This window comes from Pyxicephalus adspersus, chromosome Z (genome assembly GCF_032062135.1).
Source record: "Pyxicephalus adspersus chromosome Z, UCB_Pads_2.0, whole genome shotgun sequence".
Classification (NCBI taxonomy): Eukaryota; Metazoa; Chordata; class Amphibia; order Anura; family Pyxicephalidae; genus Pyxicephalus; species Pyxicephalus adspersus.
In genome coordinates this window covers 25,346,629-25,369,797 of record NC_092871.1, presented here as the reverse complement: position 1 = coordinate 25,369,797, position 23,169 = coordinate 25,346,629, and the positions used below count along the sequence as shown (strand labels likewise).

The following is a 23,169-nucleotide window of genomic DNA, read 5'->3' as shown; positions in this document are numbered from 1 at the left end:
TGTTATTGTTTTGTTGTCTCAAAACATTATTTTTGTGTTCTAACTAATTGCCTGATAAGGGCGATTTCTATATGGCTTGTGTGTTGTTTTTGTTTGTTTACTCTTTCTGGAAAATTTGGTAAAACTTTAACAAAAAGATTGAAATACAAAGAAAAGGATATCTAGTTTGTTGGAAAAGAAAGAAAGTATTTTTTTATCCGATGCTGAGATTTTCCAACATGCTAGAAAATCCCTGGTAATTTCTGCAGCTTCAACATTCTCCTAATAATTAAAAGGGCATAGACAACAACATGTTAAGAATAACCAACGTCTGAACCTCCTAGATGCACAACATATATTCCAGGGGTCTACCGTGTTCCTTAGTGGAAGCAAAGGCTGAACCCGATATACTAACCATGAGGATAGATAGATAGATAGATAGATAGATAGACAGATAGATAGACGTTCCATTTAGCAGAGAGATATCAAGTTATGTCTTCTCTATTAAAACAGGATGTGCTTCCATTACTTCATAGTGACTCTGCTTTCTTTTTAATTTGTTGAGGAATGCTCATAAATAATATGCTTTAAAAGCTTGAGGCCGTTTCGTCAATTTTACCCTGATGTCATTTTATTTGGCAGAAGACTCACTCCCATTATCACATGGTGGTTGGGTAAAAACTAAAGAACTCGTGACTTCTCCTTAATCTAAAGTACATTTGCTTCTGGAACTCATAAGACAAAATGAAACACTGGAAGGCTTTGTTATAAAGAAGGAAGTCACTGGGTGCAAAGTGCAGTAACCCCTTTATTACCAATACAAAAACGATGTTACTGATGGCAAACCACAAAACAGATTCTAATTAGCTGCTGTGAGTACTGCATTGTTCTCTGTGATATTTATTAGGGCCCCCCAATTTAAACACAATACAACATTCCAAATAAATACCGGTTTTACTTTTGCTAAATGTATAAATAACAAGGCAAATAGCGTGAAAGATATTTTGATTTTTTTACAACCTTGTTAGAACATGCACACATACTTGTTCCTGGAATAGTAATAAGTGTTATCCCTAGAGAGAAGGCGGTTTAAATTTACCATTTTACTTCCACTGTGATTTGCAGAGTAATCTCTAAATAGGAAGAAACATGGGAAACCCATGAACTTTAATAAAGGTCACCAAAGCTATGTCTGCTGTATGCGAAGAAATGGCTGACTCTACTTGTGATCCTTCTTGTGAGCTGTAACCATTACATACTGCAGGGCTCCTGCTGAGCAATAGTGGAGGATTCTCATTGTAAAATTTAAAAAACATTATAGTAAAGTAGTAGAGACAACAAGGATATATCAGTGTTTTCCTCATAACTTTTAATACTTTGTACTTACTGGAAAAGTCTAGGGGAACACAGTCTATAGAAACATCGAGGTGTCCAGGAATCACTTGGAGTTTGGTCTTTTCAGGTCTGTGACAAACAAAAATAAATACCAATGTGAGTTTATTACATTTTTACAACAGCGGCTTGATAAAAAGAATAAACATAAATATAGCTAGGACACAGAGAAGTCGATTTATTGAAAGATTCTTTGTTAGCAAAGTTACTGTTCCTGTTAGGGTTTTAATTATTACCATTTGCTTGCTAAGGTTCCTTCAGGAATCTCTGTGACTCCTATAAAAACAAAGCTGGAAGTGGGAAAACAGGTGTGACAAAAGGCTGAAGACAACATAAGTGGTGCACATGGTCCACGCTGTAGTGACAGCTGAAGGACTGAACTCCAGTTTTGACACATGGATTCACAGGTGCTAGATTAAAGACAAGTCTCAATGTGAAATAAGTGATGCTTAAGTCAGCAAAAACACTTAAACTGTCTCTGGCTTTGCCATTAAACCAAACATAAATAACAGCTATCATTTTAGGGACACAAATGTTTTGACAAATAAAAGGCAAAATACATTTTATTTCCACCATTGCCTGCAGTTATTAGGCTTTCCTTCACTTAAATGGCCAACTCATTCTATGGTAATGCAATCTTTCTGCCAGCTGAGTGACAATCAGTCACCCACCTCTTCTTCTCCATTGCATAGGTTTGAAATAGCTTATTATCTTCCAGGAAGATCCTCCAACTTAAGAGTGCATGCCAATCCTTCACCCATTGTAGTTAAGTTTAGCAGCAGAAGTCCTGCATTTTCATTGCATTCACCCATATGAGAGTATCATGGTGAGCCCAGGTATTGAACAATATTGTGAAATGATGGGCAGCTATCTACCTACCCTTTTATCTTGTGGAGATTTCTCCCAACTATGGTCAGCCTAAATAGTGGCCGGCCATGACAGAAACAATTAGGTTAACAGATCTTTATATGACAGGCAAGTACATACTTCCGATATTCAGCCAGCAACTTTAGCAGGTCCTCGTTGGAAAGTTTACCGCTATCCTGTTTGTAAAGAGGAGAGAATTTTCCTTCCATGTCCAATGTCCCCTGAGTGTCTTTAAATACTGGCCTGAAAAAAAAATGGTTATTTTGGTGACGCCTAAAAAATTCCTGGATTTTCTTATTTTTTTTAAAACATTCTTTATTTAGGAATTTTCAACAAAGGAAAACAATGGGGAGAGGGATTTAGATTGATGCAAACATGGAAATCGAACATTCATCAGTACAATACATCAGTCAATGGGAAAAGAGGGGGGAGAGAGACAAAAAGGGGGGCAGAAACCAAGGAAAATGGTATCTTCACACATGGGGAAATAGAATCAACAAAAGGAAACAAATGCAAAAATAAAAGGAAACTAAATAACAAAGGACAAATTAACAATGTTAGTGATCAAAAACTGAAACATACTCCTAACCAGAACCAGGAGGTTCAAGAACAACCCTGCATGAGATTGCTTTTACAACAAGAAAAAGAGAAATGTTGGGTACTTATTGTAATAGAGAAAAGTATTGGGGAAGGGAAGGAGGAAGAAAGGAGGTTTTAAAGGCATACATTGGTACACATAAAAAACAATACTTTATTTTCTTACTAATTATCTATACATATAATTTATATTCGCTTACAAACATGGAAAAGTTCTTTGAATCCATTAAGGTTAAAAGCAAGGACATAACATTTACTATCGCAACATACAGATAGAATTTGTGTTAGTACAAACTTATTTCGGTTCCAAACAATTCACATAAAAAAGTCTCATTACCGACGCGTTTCGGCTTCATCAGGGGAAATATAGAGGCTTTCATAACCGAACTTAGAGTGAAGTGTCCAGTATTCTTGTGTGATATGATATGTGAAATAGATATTCATTCAAGGTGTCAAGTGGCCTGTGCTAACTGCGTTGCTGTTGCATATCAAAGGTGCAGATCAGCAGGCACATGGATGATAGGTATATCTAATAATTCAAGGTTATGCCTAGACAACTATTGATATACTATTGTTAAGAATTTGTGGGGAAGAAGCTACACATCTCCTTAGTAATAATAGTGAAGTGGTTTACCCAATCACTCTCAAAAAAGTTATTGTAAACGGATTGAAGTAATATACCTTCATCATTGATGTATCCCATAGGGTTTATAAACCCTATTCTTGCTTAGGCCTATAGAAACAGGGTGAGACAAGGAAATGAGTGTGAGTTAAATAGGGTTTTGTATGTATTGGTGATAAGTGGAAGAAGCAGCCTGTCAGCAGCCAGCCACCAGCGGCTGTTTCTATAAGCCCAAGCGTTTTTGAGATTTATTGGGCAAACCTCTCCATAACAACTTTTTTGATTCATATAGGATGTCTGATTACTAAGTTTCAGTACATTTTCCCTGAAAAAGAGTTATGTTGTAAAAGTAAGAAAGCAGGGTCGTCCGGGATCAGGGTATCTGTCGTCCAGTGTCCCTGACTGTCGACCAAAAAGTTTTAAGACTACAGCATGACTAGGGTAGAGTAGAGAAAGTCATGAACTGCCACACCAAACCAATTTAACTCCACACACCTTTTTTACCTTCCTCCCAAATCAAACACACCAGACTTATGTTGGAATAAATTGGCCATAGCAGCCCATTTATTAACAACTGATAAATATATATATAACATTTTGTAAAAATACACATAATAACCTTATCTTAAAACTTCAAACAACCCCTCCAACGCAGCATTCTAAAATTATTTCTTTCTTACAGGTCCATGAAATTTTTCACATTTCAATTATCAAAAAATACCTCCTCTCATTAATCAGGCCCCCAGCCGCTAGCACACCGCCTCGGGACAATCAGCGGATGACCACCGCTGACACCTAGCCCCCACGACAACCGAGGGTCGTGCAAGGCCTCAACAAAGAGACCCATACCCTGCCAGGTCTCACCCCCTTATTTTCTTCCTTCACCAAAAAAACTTTAACCCTTTCATGGACCCATGAAAGAACGCCACACCTGCTGCCATGATAAATTACAAACTATGTAAATATCCAGGGAGGGAGGGTGGGAGATGCTCACTATTTCAGGTAACTGCTGCCCCCTCACCCCCCAGCACCTTTTATTTATACATTAATTTTTTCCCTCCCCTAAACAATTTTTCTGCACTTTTTAAAATTTCTCGCACTTTTTTTTTTTTTTTAACTCCCTGCTTTTCCTGTTTTCCCTCCTCACCCTATATGTTAGCTACAGACCTACTTTCCCAGAATATGTGAAGGATGGATCCTTTGGCTGCTTGGCATTGCCAGCATCTGTCAGACACTTATGGAAGGTGGCAATTATGAGTTTTAAACAATATTTTTCTTATTTTTTTAAGCTTACAATCTTTTGCAAGATAGAGCCTTTACTTATAAAACATAATACTGACATTTCAAAGCCACATTGAATAGTGAAAGAGCATTGATTGAGGGCTCATTCCTAGAATTGGGCACAGGTCACATCCAGTAACCACAAAGTGGAAATTTTTATTTTGCAGACTAAAGGCACATCCGTTTGGTGAACTCAAGTGAGCTCTGAAGGACACATGACAGGAGGTGAATGCCATTTCAGATTAGTGAAACATTAACTGATAATTATAAAGAATTGTGGCTACATGTTGGAGCAGCTTCTGATACCCAATACCAGATTTACCCCCATATTTTGTCACTGGATGAAAAATAATTACCTTGCAGCCCAGGCAAATGGCATCCTGTAATGACCAAGGCGACTGCATACTTGTTTAGCAGTTTTGTGCACTTTCTGTGCTGTCTGGGAAATAAAAAAAAAATATATAAAGTTATAATACACAAGCTTGGAGTTCAATAGCAGCAAACTTCAGCTGTAGACATAGTTTCTACTGCTCTGACTCACTTCATATGCTGATGAACAGGAAGACTCGGTCTCCCAATTAATCCTGGTGACCATTGTCATTGGGATAGAAAGGCACATGGAACTGAAACTATTACAGCTGTCATAAGAATAGGAAGTGAAAGCAAATCTTGTAATGGAGACCCATAAACCAGTGACAACTGCTTCACAAAAAGGCACAGACAACATTGAAAACTCTGATATCGATGCTAACCATTCACTAATCTGTATTACAACAAAGAAAAAAGTTTGGCTTAAGATATACTTTGCATCAAACTTTACATGCATTGGTGAGAATGGCACCCCATATCCTTTTCCAGTGCACCAGCACTGCTGTGCAGCTCAAGACAACACACTGTTAGTTGTGGTGTGCGCCACTTCTGACAACGTTTGTGGTGCACCATGCAGTCTGATCAAATTAATGGGCTATCCTAATGCAATGGATATTAACTTAAAAAAGAGCTCACATTGATGTGCATGAGTGTAACACACCACATCTGACAAACTTCTCAAAGTTGTACAGGAGCTTTTCTTCCACAGATGTATTTTGTGTTTAGAAATATAAATCCCAATAACTGTAAACTAGTAAAACTTTTTTCTTTAAACTTTTTTGGAACTCATTTTCTAACATGGCATGACTCACAGCTTCTGTAAGGCTACAATTACCTATTGTCCATGTGTCCTGGGCTGTAGCAGAGGTTGACTTCCCCTACAGCACAGATCTTGAATTATGAGCCTCTTCCGCCATTAACTTGTGGACAGCAATAAGGAAACTGTCGTGCACAAAAGCCTGCATACTGGTACTTCTGCTTTACCTTTTCTATGCACCAACGCCAGGATGCAGCTAGTAATTTGAGAGCCATTGAGGTTTGCTTTATTTAGTTTCCAACACCAACACTGTATCTTGGAAACCAAGGCTTTAGGGTCTTTATTGTGATCTTTAAGAAGGAACTACTTCACAGCAAAAGCGCCTAAAGAGATCAGGGATGGCTTGTTTTAAAGCTCAGAATATATAAATGTTTTATTAGCCATAGATTGGGTACACAAGAACTTTAATGGTATTATTATCTGTTAGGTAGCCTTGTCTGCTAGGGGATTGTGGAGTCCAATATGTATAGGGATTACAGCACCGATCAAATCACTGTTCACTGTTTAGCATTAAATCTAAGAGGTGACATAAGAAATGCAGGCTATTCTATAGACTAACATACTCATCACATGCTTTGTCATATCACCTATTACTTTTTAAACATTAGCAAATAGGTATTTCCCTTTATTACTAAAGGATATAATTTGTTAACTGTATTTTGCTGTCTACACTTACTAACTTTCAGATATAAGATCTGCACTTTAGGTATAGCAATTCTTTATTTATATACATACCCCTCCAATATAGCTAGAAAGGAAATGTTTGTTTAAACAGGAAGCTATTCATTTACTCCAAAGGAAGTTATTGAATAACAGCAAGGAAGAAAGTTACTAAAGTACAAGTCTTTAGACAAACAATAAAGTGAAATAATGATTTCACTTGCTAACAAATCACGGGTTTTCTAGAGTGGTCTGGATTTCATAAAACTACCTTTGCAGGGTCCGAATTTTTGATGTATGGCTCAGCAGATTGTGTGATATTTCCTTGTAATACTTTTTCCACACGCGCTACCAGGAAAATCTCAGGATGTGGATTTGTCACTGAAAATATTCCCTGAAACCAAGAAAAGGAAAAGATTGAGTAAGAATTTGTAATCACTCTGTCATACAGTGCTCCCATAATAGTTTGTATTTTTATATAAGTAGTGACTACTATTCACCCAATGTGAATTTCTATAGGAAGTGACTACTGTCTACTCAATATGACATTGTATAGATAGTGACTACTTCCCCAGTATAAGAGTTTACTACTCAGTATAGCATTTTTGCACTCCTACTATACTATTTAATGGGGGGAAATGCAGTAAACATACAAATCTGCTGCAGCAAACTGTAATTGACAAGGTTTTATTGCACTCAGATAGTTATATAATACCAGGGTAAGAAATCATAAGAATGACGTTTATTGGAAAACACCAGTTAGTAAAAAATATCCATCATTAATAACCTATTTAACTAGGTCATAGTTTTTGTTTTGCAACAGATGGTCCCATTTCAGTTTTTGTCTATTAACAGCTCCAGACATCCAAATGACCCAATGCTTCCTCTATGTATTGGAGATGCAACAAGTCTTTTCATACAAAGATCTGCATTCATCAAGCTGCAAACCTTTGTAAGGCATCCCAAACTGTCATTAAAGCATACTGAAATTACTGAATAATAAAGGCCAACAGACCATTTTACCATATTTCAGAGTGCTTTAAAGTATATAAATGCAATTCATAAAATTTAACATAAGCTTTAATATAATTTCAAAAGGTAATTTAGGACATTTCATAGGACAATATTTTGTCACACAAGCGATTGCACAGCACTGTTATAGACTTGGACACATGTTACCTCCTTGATGTATTGGAAGTGAGATTCCGGGATTCCATGGATAAAAGCTTCACTTGCTGACCCACTTCTAGAATCCCTGGCTGCATCACAGGAAAGGTTACTCAGCATTTCTCTCACTGCTGTAGGATTGAGGTCCACGTGAAAGTCAGCAGAAATTTTGCAGTTATTTTTCACATCAAACAGCGCCAAACTCAAAAAGAACGGCTCCACCTGAAAGCATCAATTAAATTATTGTAATCATTAATTTTACAAACACAAACAATCCCAGAACATTTTATAAATGATCCCTGAACAATGTAATATATTGCAGCTTGCCAGTCCATGTCACGCTAAGAGAGACAGGGCCACTAGGGGACGCTACAGCTTGCAAAAAAGTGGGGCGTGAGCCCTAGGAAGGGCCAAGGCGCAGAGTCTTAGCAGCAACCAGGTCTTCTCCAGAGCCTCTAGTGCTGAGGAAGGTGCGCTGCTGGTTACCGCCAGGTTGCGGTCCTTGGACACACCAGGGTGGGCAGGAAAATACACAGTACCAAATCACTAAGCAGAAGGCCGGGGCCACTGCAGACACAGGAAACACAGGGAACACTGGAAGCAACAGGAGGCAAAGGTGACACAGGAATAACCACAGACTGAGAGGAACATTGGAACAGCACAAGGGAATAGACAAGGGGTTAACGCAGGAGCTGGACAGAGGAAATACAGAATCAAGCAACAGGTGTACAGGAACTAGCTCAGAAGCTAGGGGCTCAGCACTAGGTGCACGAACACTAAGTAGGAAGCCTGGTTAGTTGCACGAACACTAAGTACTGTGTCTGAGCTAGCTAAATAGTCAATGATGGTTAAGAGGCTATTTTCTGATTGGCTGGCGGTTTGGACAAAACTGATAAACCTTGGTAGCCTTGGCAAGAGTCAGAACTACTAGCATGCGCAGGAGAGAGATGCCTCGGCTTTAGCGAGGAAGAGGTTAGTGTGACAGTCCAACTATCCTCTCGAAGTCCACTATGGAGCTGGCAGCAAACAGGTAAGTCTGTGCCATATTTGGCAAGTAGGCTTAGACTGCGATTGGAGAGTGGATGGGTTCTGGAATCATGACGTCACTATGAGAGAAGTTTCTTGCCCCTTGAGTGACACCAGGCTTCCTGCGCATGAGCGGTTCAGGACGGGTAAATTAAGTGGTTCGTGGGTGCGAAAAGGTTGGCTACCACTGACCTAAAATATGAGTGGCAGATTGCTGTGAACTATTACATTTTACATTTCATTTTAAATTTTAATTATTTTCAGATGCTAATGGAATACTTACAAAATCAGTATCAGCCTGAATCTCTTTCTTCAACCATTCAGCAACAAGATTCAATTTCATTTATGAGAGTTTCAAATATCATTAGTAACAAAAGCTTCTCATCAACCATGATGTTGTCTCTTGTACACCAGGAATATTGTGTATCCTGACTGATGTATATGTCATCTGATTCAGTTAACAACAGCTCCACAATAATGTCCTTGTGTGTAATGCAACTTTTTTTTCCTTTAAGCACAATATACATACAGGATGGGTATTTATGTTATAAAGGAGATAAAAATCTACTTTTATAAAAGAAAGTCATTACCAAAGGACAAATATTTTGGAGATTGGAGCAGCAATGTCATAATGTGGAAGATGACAGTACATACATTTGTCACCGGTCCTTCTGGGTTTTCAGTCACATTCCCAACTAAGTTAAAGCTCAGCTCTTGGCAATTTACTATGAAATGTCGGCTGCTCTTTTCTTCAAATGGTCTTATATCTGGCTCAATCCCAGAGAAATCCAGCCGCTAAAGGAAATAAAGAAAAGAGAAAATCAGCTCCAATAAATCCAACTAAAAGCAAATATTTAAAAATATTTTTTTCATGCATTTAAATACTACTAAACACATGCTGATATTGGTACCTGATTGTAACTTGTGCACAGCCCCCTGTAATGTGGCAGGAAGACCTCATATGTTTACTCCCACCTCCCTGATTATATTTACCTTGTAATTGGAAGGACCGATTATGTTGGCCTTAGAAAGAAACCATAAGTGCATTGCACCTTGATCACATGACATGACTACAATTTTCTTTTACAGAAGACAGAAATATATAATTTCTGAATAATACACATGGCAGAAAAATTAACTTGTAGCACAAATGGATAAATGCTCTTTCCGTGTTTTCAGAGATCTTCCCAATGTTCTTGAGATCTCTTCTATATAACAACTGATCGGGTTACCATTTTCCGAGATCACATTCCAATGTGTTAAAATCTCATTTTATCCAATGACAGGACAATTCTTTCTAATAGGAACACAACATCATGAATAATTTCTAATGCTAATGGGTAAAAATATATAAATGAGTTAAAAAAACATGTCCTGGCTCATTGTATGCATGAATTATTAATTATGCTGCTTTTATACATTAAGGATGGTATTTAGTGCTTCAGCTAATTGCTTTCAGTACTATCAAGTTCCTGCCATCGGTAAAGCTCCAAATATTCTTTAAATTTATTCAAAGTAATATAATAAATGTAACTTTCTACTGAGATTCACTTCCAGCATGAAAACATCATGACTTCAGGCTTCTTTATCAATGTGCTTTTATTAAGGAATGGAGTTGGTTGAATTTAGCTATCAATCCAATTCACACTTTCAGGACTAGGCTGAATAACTCCAATTTTATTTAATTAGGTAGTAAACTTGGCTCTGGAGCACTGTGATTATGGGTAATGTTCCCAGCATTACCCATTGTAAATGTGTTAGACTAAACTTGGGAGATTAGTTAGTAAGCTCCTGCTAAGCATGGACTGATGTGAAACAATACTATGTATGGTATACACAACCTATGCGTAAATGGACATACCTAAAAACAGAAACTCAAAAAGGGAAATGACCTTAGATTCTGAATTCCTGTTTAGCTCATTGACCTGCTTCAGTCAGCTAAAAAACCTAGACTACTTGAAAATGGGAAAGTAATTGCCCTCCCTTTATGTCACTAGGGTTATAGGTCATACAAGCACTTAAAAACTGTCCATGTAAGTGTGGGTTTTATTTATTCTCATTCTTCACATCCAAACTCACAAAAATGCCCTGGGACAACTATGTAGGCTTTGTATCCGTTTTATCTTTCAGTTGCATACTTTTTCATGTCAATGATGCTTTAAGTAGTAAACTAAGAGTTTAATGACAAAATTGAAGCCTACACCTTTATCAACAAGCAAGAAGTGGCAGCTTACACATCTGAAAATAGCACATTCTTTGGTTTTGATCTAGTTTGTCAGTCATTTCTTATGCAGTGATGATATGTTGCATATTTTTCAGAGCTATATTAGTAGTAGAGTGTGTTAGCTATTGTATACCGTATACATATATAGTATGGTCGTGACTTGTAAATCAGAAGACAGGATGTACAGAATTACAAAAAGCCAAAAAGTACACATATATGTATTTCAACTACATCTTCTTTTGTCTGCCAATATTTTATATCAGAATGAATTACCTGAACATCTGAGTCAAATGAGAACAGATTTTGTCGTCCTTCACTTCTGCTCATTTTATTCAGTTGTTCGGTCTCTCTTCCATACTGTGAACAAGGGATAGGGAATAATTACTACACAAAAAAACATTGCTGTTATTACTACTATGAAAGATTTATATGGACCCCATCTTCTACCATTGCGGAGTATCAAATAAAATGCTAATGTAGAAAATCTTTCTATATGTACTACTAATGGTTGGCAGGATCCAGCTACAGCCAATATAAAATCATCATTCATTAGCACAACTACCCTAAGTGACTATTCACACTTTTCCACTAAACTTACACACAATATGCAAGGATTTATTCTAACGTGCATTTTTTAGCAAGAAGTGCTGCATGCACCATTTTTTAATGTATTTGGGTGCTCCAGGCGGATCCCCAACTTCATTGATGAAACTGTATTCTCTCGAGCTGAGAGCTTTGATAAATCATTGTGTGGTCCAAAAGTTTCATTTCTCTACAAGAATAATTGAAGAGATAACACTTTTTGGATTAAAGATATTGCAGCAGGAAAGAGGGATAGTTTAGGAAGCTTTTTTACTAGTTGACCACCATAAATGTGGTGACAGGACCTCTTTAAGTACTAAAGAGAATGACTTTCTCTAAACATATATTTTTTGTAGTTGTTGAAAAGTTGATCCAAAACACTAAAACATATTGCAACAGCAGTGAGGTTGTGACATCACACTGGCCCTGCTAGCAAAGGAATCATTTTATAGAAACTGGCAGTTGATCTTTTAGTATTCCTGATGCTGGCAACAGTGACAGGATTGCCTGTAAGGCATTGTGCCAAGGGAAGTAGGATATTTAATACATTTTTAATTTATCATACTTATTTTAGTGGTAGCAGTGGCAGCATTAAGTGCCACATAAATTTGTTGACCATAATTTCTTCAATTAAAGAGTACCTAAACTCAGAAATTTCACTTTACATAAAAGGGTAGACAACCCATATGTAAGGTAAAAATTCTGTTTTTTTTTTTTTTGTTTTTTAAGTGCAAAAATGAAAGGGTGCAGCACAGCCTTCTAATTCTTGATTGCTAATGAATGGGAGCGCAGAGTCTCCCGGGATACCCACATCACGCATCCCAGGGAGGCTCATCGGTGCTCCTTTTGCACATGCCAGAGCATCTCAGGCATGCGCAGAAGGAGCCCTTTTGTCAAAAGGGAAAAAAAAATTTCCGCAGTGAGATCGGCAAGTTTTTTTCCCATCTACATCACCCGATCTCGTGCCTGGGTCAGGTTACGTAGGAACAAGAACCCGGAAAATGAGGAGACGATGGCGCCGTCCAGAGTGCCAGCCCAAAGATGGATGCCGGGCTGACGCGGGATGGAAGAAACCTCTGGATGGGTCAGACTGCCCTGGAGGATTGAAGGTAAGTGTATTTGTGTTGTTATGGGGGACTTTTGAGTTTAGTTCCCCTTTAACAATAAAATAATAATGTTAATCTCCGACTGGTCTCTACAAAGCGGTCTGCACACCTGTGCTTTTTACAATATAAACTAAAAACATTTAGTTATACTTTTACCATTATATACTTTGAGTTGTTCCCTATTTTTTCAGGATTACATAATGTAAAAAGAATGAATGACTTAAACATATTAAGGAAAAATTCCAAGTCCATCACTTAATCCAGACCAAAAAGGGAGACTCTGGAAAATTGGTTTCCAGGCACAGTCTCTGCTTTTATTTCAGCTGAGCTGTGCAGTTCCCGGCCATAAAAACTGATACCTTCACCAGCTCGGGGTGCATGCTCTTCTCCAGGCTTTCCATGATGTTCTCTGGCTTCACAGCACCACCTCCCTCTTCATCTGTGGAGGGAGAAAAGCAGATGTGAGCAACGGAAACCTTCTGAGTTCCCCTTTCTAAGCAAACCAGTTCTGTGTTACAAGCTGATGCTTCTCAAGCTATCTCAATAAAGCAGAACTCCATGCAATACCCTGTTTAAAATATAGTATTACAGTCTATATCAATGGTGGTAAACTCTCTTGACAAAAGTGGCCACAAGTACCTTTATTCTTGACATAACCATAGGGCTGCACACAATATTTAGTGAATGTAATGCTACAGAAAACTGTAAACGGTTTGCAGACATGCAACAAGGAATGGTGATGGACTGCAAACATGCTATAGCAGTTGTTGGGGATACGGGAGAAACATTACAGGACATCATTGCCATTGCAACTCCTTTAAAATCAATGCTTCCATATTTTTGCTCTTTACAGCAAATAAAAATTCAATAAATACTTCTAATATTTTTGTCTGCAAATCTGTTTTAATCCATCAAATGAAACAAAAGAAAAAGAAGCAAGTAAACGAAACAGTCAGCAAAGTAATATACTGTGAAATAAATATAACAATTTACCTACTAGAACTTGGTTTTTATGTTTTCTCTATTGAACACAGGAAGAACGGTTCTTGAATCTCTAGCCATGTTCTTTTTGGGTTTCAAATCTACACCAGACCAACCATTTTTAATTTTTAATGAGGCAGGGAAGGGTTAGATCTCCTGCCTTTTTGCTGTTTGTGTCAATATTTGGGAAGTGTGAATCCATGTAATCCAGTGACCTCCTAACAGATGTTGACTAATGGATAGTGGCACTGAGCTCAGCAGCCGTTCTTAGCCAGGGTTCTGTGGTTTCTTTTGATGGTACCTGGCTAGTTATCTTGGTGCTAGAATAAGAAGAAAATGAAAATCTTTCTCATGTAGATGCAGAAAATTTTACAAATACAACAGAACAAGATTCCCAAATAGAGACACAGACAATATTACTAAAGCTGGCAGAGGTTCTAATCATTTCCCACTGTATCCACATCTAAATAAAAATGTTGGCTGAAGTCAGGGCTTAATGTAAGTATATTTATCAAGGTTTTGACAGCAGTCCATGTAAAGTTCAGACATTTCAGAAAATGATGTCATTGTTCATGTAAAGAATTAAGTTGCAATAGTTGCAACTTGTGACCATAACCCAACCAAGGACTGAATAGTCCGACAAAGAAGAGACTGTACGTACTGTGACCATTTTTATGCCTGTTATTGACTAGTAGTCAACATAGCATACAAATCTATTTTATAGAAGGGAAGTCTAAAAACCTGTGTGAACTTTAACCATAAGACATAAGGCAGATTGCCTTGTTCTTCTACATTTATGCTCCTCCACTTAGCCTTACTTCTTAGCACAGAGCTGGCTTTTTACTTTAGAAAGTATCGTCCATGGTCTTCTGCACAGTGCAGTTGAGATCATATGGTCACATACCATATGGTGACGTCTAGCTGGCATTTCCCCAGACCAAGGAGTGGTGTGCAGAAGTAGGTCACAGTGGGAAACCACAATTCACAGCCACTGATTATGGCCAGCACGAGCCAACTGTGTACACACAGTAGTAATAATAATGCTCAATACTATCAACAAACATCTGTACATATACATTATGTGACAAAGGGAAACCTTACATGCTACCAGGAGCAGGACCCTGGTGACAGTTACAACGGTTCTTGCAACATTTTTTTGGATCATGCATGGAAAGAAAAGAAACCATTGCCAGTTTATTTTTTACTGTCTATGTCCTATTGAAAATACTTCTCTTTCTGTCCTGGATACACAATGGACTAGGAGGAAATTCCTTCTTATATCAAAACAGGGGAGCCAATTGGAAGATGTCCCCTCAACTCGTGTTTTGTAGACAGTTATATCAATTAAGATTTCCTATTGCATTCTATTATGAAGACAATGATGATGTAGCCTGGAAGGAAACAGCAATACAAACTTGACAGGGGCTCTAACTTTTCTACTGCATCCAAAAATACCTTAGGTAACTGCGCTTCCAATGTTTATTGAAGTTGATGTCACCCATGCAATCCCACTGACGAGAACTTACTAGCTGCAGAAGGCTAAGGGGTCAGACACTAAATGTGCAGCTGACTGATATTGGGAGCAGAATGGATAATCATTATTTGTACAGAAATATACTTCTTTTCATATTTTGTCTATGATTGTCGTGCCAATGAAACATTTCAGCATCCCTGTCTGTTTACTACATGCATCTGCACAATGGCTGTAAAATGACTTGAATCCAAAAATTCTTCAGCTTATTTCCAGGCCCGCCAAGCCAAACTTCTATCCCAGGAAATGTTTCAAAGACAACCAGAGCCAGTTATTTTGCCGCCAGCTAGCAGCTGCTAAATTTAATAAGGCTTCACAAAGAATCCTCCCAAACCGACAGATTCCTTTTTCTTCTAAACACATTTTCAGGAGTTGGACTAAATAGCCTTTTTTTCGAGCATATGGAAAATATAAGTAGGGAAAAAATGAATTAATGGCTCACAGGAAACACTACAAATATGCTAAACAATGCTTACATGCTTTACTTAGGTCTATTGACATATGTTCTTTGATGTGGTGTGTGTTGTACAGCATAGTGCTCTGTATTTTGGGTTTTACGATGCTACTTTTTTCAGTGCCCACCAACACAAGGTATTGATGAAAATTGCCTTGTTCTTCTATTGAGACTACGATGGACAAAGTAGTCCAAAGCAGGTGGTGTGAATGAATCCTTATCTAAAGCTACCTGTAGACTTCAGAACATGGGAACTTTTGCACGCACAGTATGAATACCATCACTCAATGGAGAGCATCATACACCGGAAAAGATATCTTTCTCATGACTATGAGAATCTTATATTTTACAAAATCCAATACAATTCAGATTTAGAAGGCTCCCCTCTGCTGTGTTCATGAACAACCATCAAGCCCTATGGTTATAAAAACAGGACTGTAATAAAAACAATAACAAGGAATGTCACCATTGGTTGATGACTTTTAGGGATGGACATTTTTCCTACTGTGTAACTCCTTCAATGAGCCAGGCACTTGTACATCTACAGATTCGGGTTCTTCCACTTCAATGACATCCGAAAAGAAGGTACCAAGTCACATTTAACTACTATTGAAGGTAAATATATTTATATTTTCTAACAGTATTTTTTCCTCTGTAGTTAAAAGCTTAAGTGCCAAAAATAGCAGGTGACCAACTACAGCAAACATTATCAAGCAGTATTCTTTCAGATTGTTCAAGGGCAGGGGTGGGCAAACTTTTTTACTCAGGGGTCACAATCTGACCTACAACTTGGCAGAAGGGCCGGGCGATAGGAGAGTGGGTGGGGTTATGCATCATGACGTCACTGAACGTGACATCATGATGGCATAACCCCACCCACTCTTCCTTTACAGATCTGAGCCTGTGATGGGAGAATAGGCGGGTTGTTTTGCCCACTTCCCCGAGCCTGGGATTTGAACAGGGGACATGGTCCACGGCTCTGGCCGGTGCGACCCCCCAGCCAGGTCCTTCTCCTGACTCCGCTCAGGGGGGCACCGGCCACAGCCATGGATCGCGGCCCGTTTTATCTGGCCCGTTGAACACTCTCTCTTCTTCAGCAGAGCGGCTGAAGTAGAGAGAAAGCTTGACAGGCCGGGTAAAAAAGCCTAACGGGCCGTGGCTCTGGCCCTGGGGGCCATAGTTTGCCCATGCCTGTTCTATGGAGCCATTACAAATTGACCTTTCATGGGATGGTGGTGGCCTAGTTGGTTCAACACCACTTAGCAGAACCAATGGCATTATGTCCATGATCTTTTTATCTGTCTGTAAAGGTGAATCCACCACTTGGTTTGTTCAATAACCACCAGTGTAAATGGCATTCTTCTCCCTGATTACAAACTTTTACCAGGTTTTCTCTAAGACCTAAAAATTAATTCAGGGGTTCCTCCTGGGTTCAAAGGTTGAGAAACACTGAATTATAGTATAGATCAACTTTAAAAGTAAGTCTATCCAAACATGTCAGCAGTACAAGAAGAAAAGGGATATCTCCACAATAGGAACACAGACAACAGAGACTCTAACCACTCACTACCACACCCAACCCAATTCAAATATGGCTGGAGTAGCAATGCTTACTGGTATTTTATAATATGGATTTCTCAAGGCCCTTTTCACAATATGTCTTGCATTACCTTTGTTTAGGCAGCCCATTCATCTTGTAGTGAATGGCAGCACACCTTAATGCAATAAACATTGGATTTGACATTCACCACAATTTAATGCAACACACAATAATATGCGGTACAATGCAGTGCAGACTTGTTTTTCCCTTTTGTTACAATGCATTAGGATGCCTTTTAAAATAAATTGTGCTGCAGTGCACCAATATGGGGTTGATATGCAAAGTGAAACAAAAAGTAGCTACTTTGCAAAATTCCTCTTGTTGGTGCAAATTTGTGTCACTGATCCTAGGGATACGTATCCTAATTACAGTGAGCAATGGTCAGAACTTTTAGTAAACAGAGCAAGAAAACATCAAGTGAACAGTTAGGAAAATATAGTGGTAATTAATTTACTCGGCTGCTCTTTTAAACTCTCCGATCAGCCCTCTGAAATAAACCATGACAAGTTCACGCTGCACAGCCCTCTATTATATAATTGTTATTTAACCTTGAACAGGGTCAGCCGTGTACTTCTTCTCCTGAACCAAGCTGTCTGTGTTATACTGTATGATTTTCTTCAATGTCAGCAACCACTCCTCCATTTCCTGTTCCGTCTCAGCTGCCAGATGATGGCTTGACTTATCTTGCATTCTCAGCTCGAAAGCATTGCGACGCAGCTTTGGGCACTAGACAAACAAGAGATGTTGTGCAGTCAATAAACACTTAAGGCAAAATAAAACTTACCAAAAAAGATGCATAGAGCCAGGAAAATGTTCTGTGTCAACTTATATGAACATGATATAAAACAGGGCGATAGTTATCCTATGAAGTGTCTGAATGTCCCCAGAGCCACATATTGAACCCAGCCTGCACTAGACTTTTATCAGGGCTCATTTAGATCTATGTGGAGTGTTAATGAATGTTATACTGTGCATTATCATGCATGAAATGAAAATCAGTAGGCTGCAATTATACCCTACTATGACTTTTTCTTTTAATGCAACACACTACCGTGTATTGGTATATATTGCAATACGTTACAATGCACAGGTGCAGGGCGTTGGGGTGCCATTCATTTTTAATGTTAGTGCATTACCACAATACAATTAGGATCAGCTATGTCCTAGCAGAAGGGACAGGCAATGAACCTTTTACAATAAAATAAAAATACCTGCTAGATCCTAATTTTTTATATACACTCCCTCCTGGCTTTTTTTCCCGTCCTCTTCCGGGTGTAAGAACATTGGCCATCTTGAATGGCCAGGTCAAATAATGTGCGCTGGAGTTAAATGAGATACCCAGCTTATCCTGGCACCCTGAGTTGCACATGTGCAGCTCAGTGATCTTGATAAAGAAGACTGCGAACAGGCAGGTAAGCATTTTGGATTACAGAAGAGACATCTGCTCGCAATTTTTTTTATTACACTATTTGCAATTAGTTCACAACTATCGTCATGCAAACAGCATATAATCTCACAACAGTTTTACAAAGCATCAATCAAAAAAACAGCAATCATGTTTATGTGAAAAAACATACTATGGCTTAATAACATTTTTTGTTACTGAATAGAGTTCAGAGTTTCACTCCACTTCCTGTCCAAGAAAAAGGAAGTAGTTAAAGCCTTACATGCTCCCCTTTGTACTAACATTGCTTACTCAGATTTATTGCAGCTTCTCCCAGTGTGCATTAGAAGCTGCAGCATGTCGATTTGAACCCATTCTACTGTCTGGGTGAATGACATTCACCATCCTCTATTATATAGGTACGTATGGGTTCTGATCACCACATTTATGGTGAACTTCAGTGGCAAACACTCTCACTAGGGCTACTGATGTTCCTTCTTTTTTCTAAGAATCGGTAACTTTTAGCCAAGTGAGGATTTAGAGAAAATGTGACTACATGAAGGGGACAAGAGACAGACCCAGAGCTATGGGGATGGAGTTTTTTATATAACAAAAAAAAGAAACTAGGTCAGCTACACTGCAAGGCATTTTCAGATGGCTACAGTTCAGTTCTAACTGGGTGGGTCAGATGCAGATCCACAGAAATTATAAGTACGAGAAATGTGAAAGTGACGGATGTGTCATCTGCCTTATTTTTAAAAAATATCACATGGACACCATATGCTAAAGTATTTGTAAACAAAATCACCAAAATTGCATGATTTATTATATTTGTATCGCTTTTTTGTTTGGTTTATATACAGTACAGTTTTCACTTTTGTCACCTGAACAGGTGTCCCCATTAGAAGACTTACTGTCATCACTAGTGACAACTAGAAAAACTTTAAATTGACAACTAAAACTTTAAATTGCACACCGTTTCCTGTGCCGGTGGCAAAGAGAGTTGGGTACATCAACAGAATAAAAAACGTGGCTCTAGACCTTTCCTGCAGTGTCCATCACTACAAAGTTTGGCTTACTGATTTTACATGCTAATAAGATTTTTAAATTAAATCTGTTTTTTTCATTAAATTCTATTCTGTGCAAAGCTTCATGAAAACATCACAGCACCCTGCTTCAGTATTCCTCAATGAATTGGCAAGTGAGCAGAGATATGCCAATATCAAAATATCTGTAAAGGTTTTATTTTATTTCTGTTTATTGTATGTTGAGTTATGTTGTATTTTCCTTGATATATGTTGTTGTATATATTGTGTTTCCTTCCCTTTTTCATGCATTGCCTTTATTAGAAAATCCCCAATAAAAAAATAAAACACGCCTCGATAAGTGGATATGTGTCTGGAAGGGTACAAGTTCCTAGACAGACTGTGTTTACATGTAGACTAGCCTGGGAACTGCCCCCATGTGTACTAAACATGACTGAAAGAACCGGAATACAATTATATAAAAGGGATTGACCAGGGACCGTTAGAAGAGGAAAGAAATGGCTAGAATGATGCTGGATAACCTCCAGCCAGAAAATGAGATTTATAATTACAATTAACTGATTTGCTGCAGCTTCTAAAACTCATATTATTATTAGACAATATTTATATAGAGCCAACATGTTACACAGCGCTGTACAAAGTCCATAGTCATGTCACTAGCTGTCCCTCAAAGGGGTTCACAATCTCATGTCCCACCATAGTCATATGTTTTGTACAGTATAAGGTCAATTTTGGTGAGCAGCCAATTAACTTAACTGCATGTTTTTGGAATGTGGGAGGAAACCAGAGTACCCAGAGGAAACCCACAAAAACTAGGTGAGAACCTGCAAACTCCATGCAGATAGTGTCCTGGTCAGGATTCGAACCTGGGACCCAGCACTGCAAAGGCAAGAGTGCTAACCACTGAGCCACCGGGTGAGAAACCCATGGAGTGCAGTAAAATCTGGCCATGGATGCTATATGTAGCTTCCATATTGATGTGAGGCAACACTTCCACCACCAACCGCCTTCAGAAGACCATTTGGACCAATGTCCAATCTTTTGCAAGCAGTTTTTGAATGGTAAAAACACTGAATCTCATTTGCAAATACCACCAGTGTGAGCAGGTCCTGCATGTCATTCAGTCCGGGTTTCCACCCAGTAGCATCTACTGTACCTGGGAGACATCTATGCAGGAATCCAGGAAGATACAGCCTTTGGAGTCCTTTCCAGTTTTCTCATCTTTGTATGAGTTGAGGATATAAGAACCATCAGGCAGCTGAGTCAGGTCAAAGTATCGTCTTCTGAAAACCTATGAAAGTAAAGATGGAAGTTGCTGTTAGGCTTTAGTAATGATACATGCAGGAGGCCTCCTCTTCAGGAATATGGCTAGAACCATATGGTTTTAGGACCCAAGAATACACAAAATTTGAAAACCCATGGACATAAAAGTTGAACTTAGATATAAAAGACACAGATTATTGCTACTGTGTAATCATTAATACATCATTAATAGTATTTAATTCATACAAGCAATGTAAGTATCTGGATTTGACCTGAAATCAGTGTGAGAGGGAGAAGCAGCGCAGGAACCCAGTCAGCTCATGTGCTGTCAATGGGCACAGGGATCGTAATTTCAGGTATGGTTCATCACTATGCTTCTTCTCCTTTCTCACAGGTTGTAATGGTCCAGGTCATTCTGAGCTTGAAAGTAAAGGATTAAGGTGTACTGCAGGGTAAATTACTGAAATGAACATATATAATGCACCAAAATCTAGTTTTGTTACATCTTCTTTTTTTGTCTTATTATTTTCTGCTAGAGTACTGCTTTAGCAAATGATGAACCTTGATCAGAAGTGACTCAGATATATCTAAACGTGGCCATAAAGTGACATCACACCATGGATTCTTTAATGAACTGCAGTCTGCTCGGCTTCCAGTAAGTGTGATTACTCACTGCAACTTTTCCTGAAATGACTTTGTATTCAGCACTCATGTAATAAATCTACAATTCTACAACGCTTTCTTAAAAAGTCAGCATAGGAAAAGTAAAAGCAGCCTGGGTAATGGGAAAAAGATTGATTTTTATTGCATTAACACTGCATACCGGTAGTAAGGGATTGGAAGCCACAGATGAGGATCAGATGAAAAGCGCACTGCAACTTACAATAGACATTAACTGGCTCACTTCACTAACTTATCACATGTGCTATTTATTATTTCCATCCACATGACTTGTTGGGGTAAAGAACACATGTCAAGGTTCCCATACAAAGTGGATGAACAGCTAACCAGAAATCATTGTGTTCAGTAGAAAGATTAGACTTAGGTGGATGATTGATCCGATAGCAATATGGAATGCCCTTATTACTAAATTTCAATCAATCACAAAGATTTAATTGATTTTGTGAAATGTCACATCTCTCTTCCATTTCTCCATTTTCCATTCCATTTTGTCATTGGTCATCATTGTTACTCACATGTCGACACTCATGGTTTTTACGAAAAGTTGTTCGAAGTCTCTCCATTGTGTATGGGTACCATTAGTCAGGATTACATTGGTCAGTGTACTAGCCCTGTATGTGTCCTGATTACGAATTACTTCCCATTAGGCTTGCAGGAAGCAGACTTCACATGATGTTGGTAAATGGAGGTAGAAATGATCAATAGGATTCAAACAATTCAACTTTTGTATGCCAATAGCACTGACATGAAATTAAGCCTTTCAAACTCTGTAGCTACAGTGCTTAAATGGCCCATTTTTAAAGTCAGCGCAATTTGCATGCTATCACATTTTTTGCATCTCATCGACCATCTCCAGAAGGGGGAGTGAATTCTGCTGGGTAAAACTGCATTGTGTGTAATCACTATACGCATCACACAAACATTGTCTGGAACATATGCCATTTCTTGTTATATTCCCAGAGAGTTATTTTAAATACTTTGTTATTTTAAATTTTAACTGTAACAAAAACACACACAAATAGATATTGGTTATATAATCAACACGTTAAATTGGAAATCTGCAGACATTTAAAATAACCCGATAGCCAAGATTTCTAAAAAATGCTGTTGTGTGAAATATTTCTAGTTTATCTGACTACAATCTATCTATAGATCATTTTCCCATAAAACTGTGCATGGCTGAAATGAATGGCAGGGTTCACCGTGAGTCAGCAAAGGCTTAATTGCTTTGCATTATGCATTTAATAAGACAGAAACAAACAACACAGAGGGGATTTGAGCAGCACAGGGGTGTACATTTATAGTCCAATGAGCAGGTAGGAGACACATAAGGCTGTAAAGCAACAGAATAAAACATTTTGTATTTCCATTCAGCTATTCATGCTATAAAATCTTAATGCAATGGCTGTATTAATTCAGCACAGGATACAATAAGCACTGAGAAGACCAAATTTTAGGATTTTTTTTTGTCTTGGTGACAGCAGGATATTGTGCTGTGTGTTAACCATTAATCAATGCAAAAGTTGCATGTAGTTCAAGT

The 23,169-nt window shown here is 38.3% G+C and overlaps 1 protein-coding gene across 1 annotated transcript in view; it reads right to left on the bottom strand.

Moving 5' to 3' along the window:
• The window catches only part of DOCK11 (dedicator of cytokinesis 11), a 149,761-nt gene that overhangs the window by 104,263 nt on the left and 22,329 nt on the right, over positions 1-23,169 (bottom strand). Inside the window, exons 7-16 of the mRNA XM_072431514.1 lie at positions 20,842-20,976; positions 17,804-17,981; positions 13,049-13,128; positions 11,275-11,358; positions 9,432-9,572; positions 7,764-7,973; positions 6,856-6,978; positions 5,095-5,177; positions 2,359-2,481; positions 1,367-1,443 (exon numbers count right to left, since the gene is read on the bottom strand). Coding sequence (XP_072287615.1) covers positions 1,367-1,443; positions 2,359-2,481; positions 5,095-5,177; positions 6,856-6,978; positions 7,764-7,973; positions 9,432-9,572; positions 11,275-11,358; positions 13,049-13,128; positions 17,804-17,981; positions 20,842-20,976 — 1,234 coding nt within the window. The remainder of the gene's footprint in view (positions 1-1,366; positions 1,444-2,358; positions 2,482-5,094; positions 5,178-6,855; positions 6,979-7,763; positions 7,974-9,431; positions 9,573-11,274; positions 11,359-13,048; positions 13,129-17,803; positions 17,982-20,841; positions 20,977-23,169) is intronic.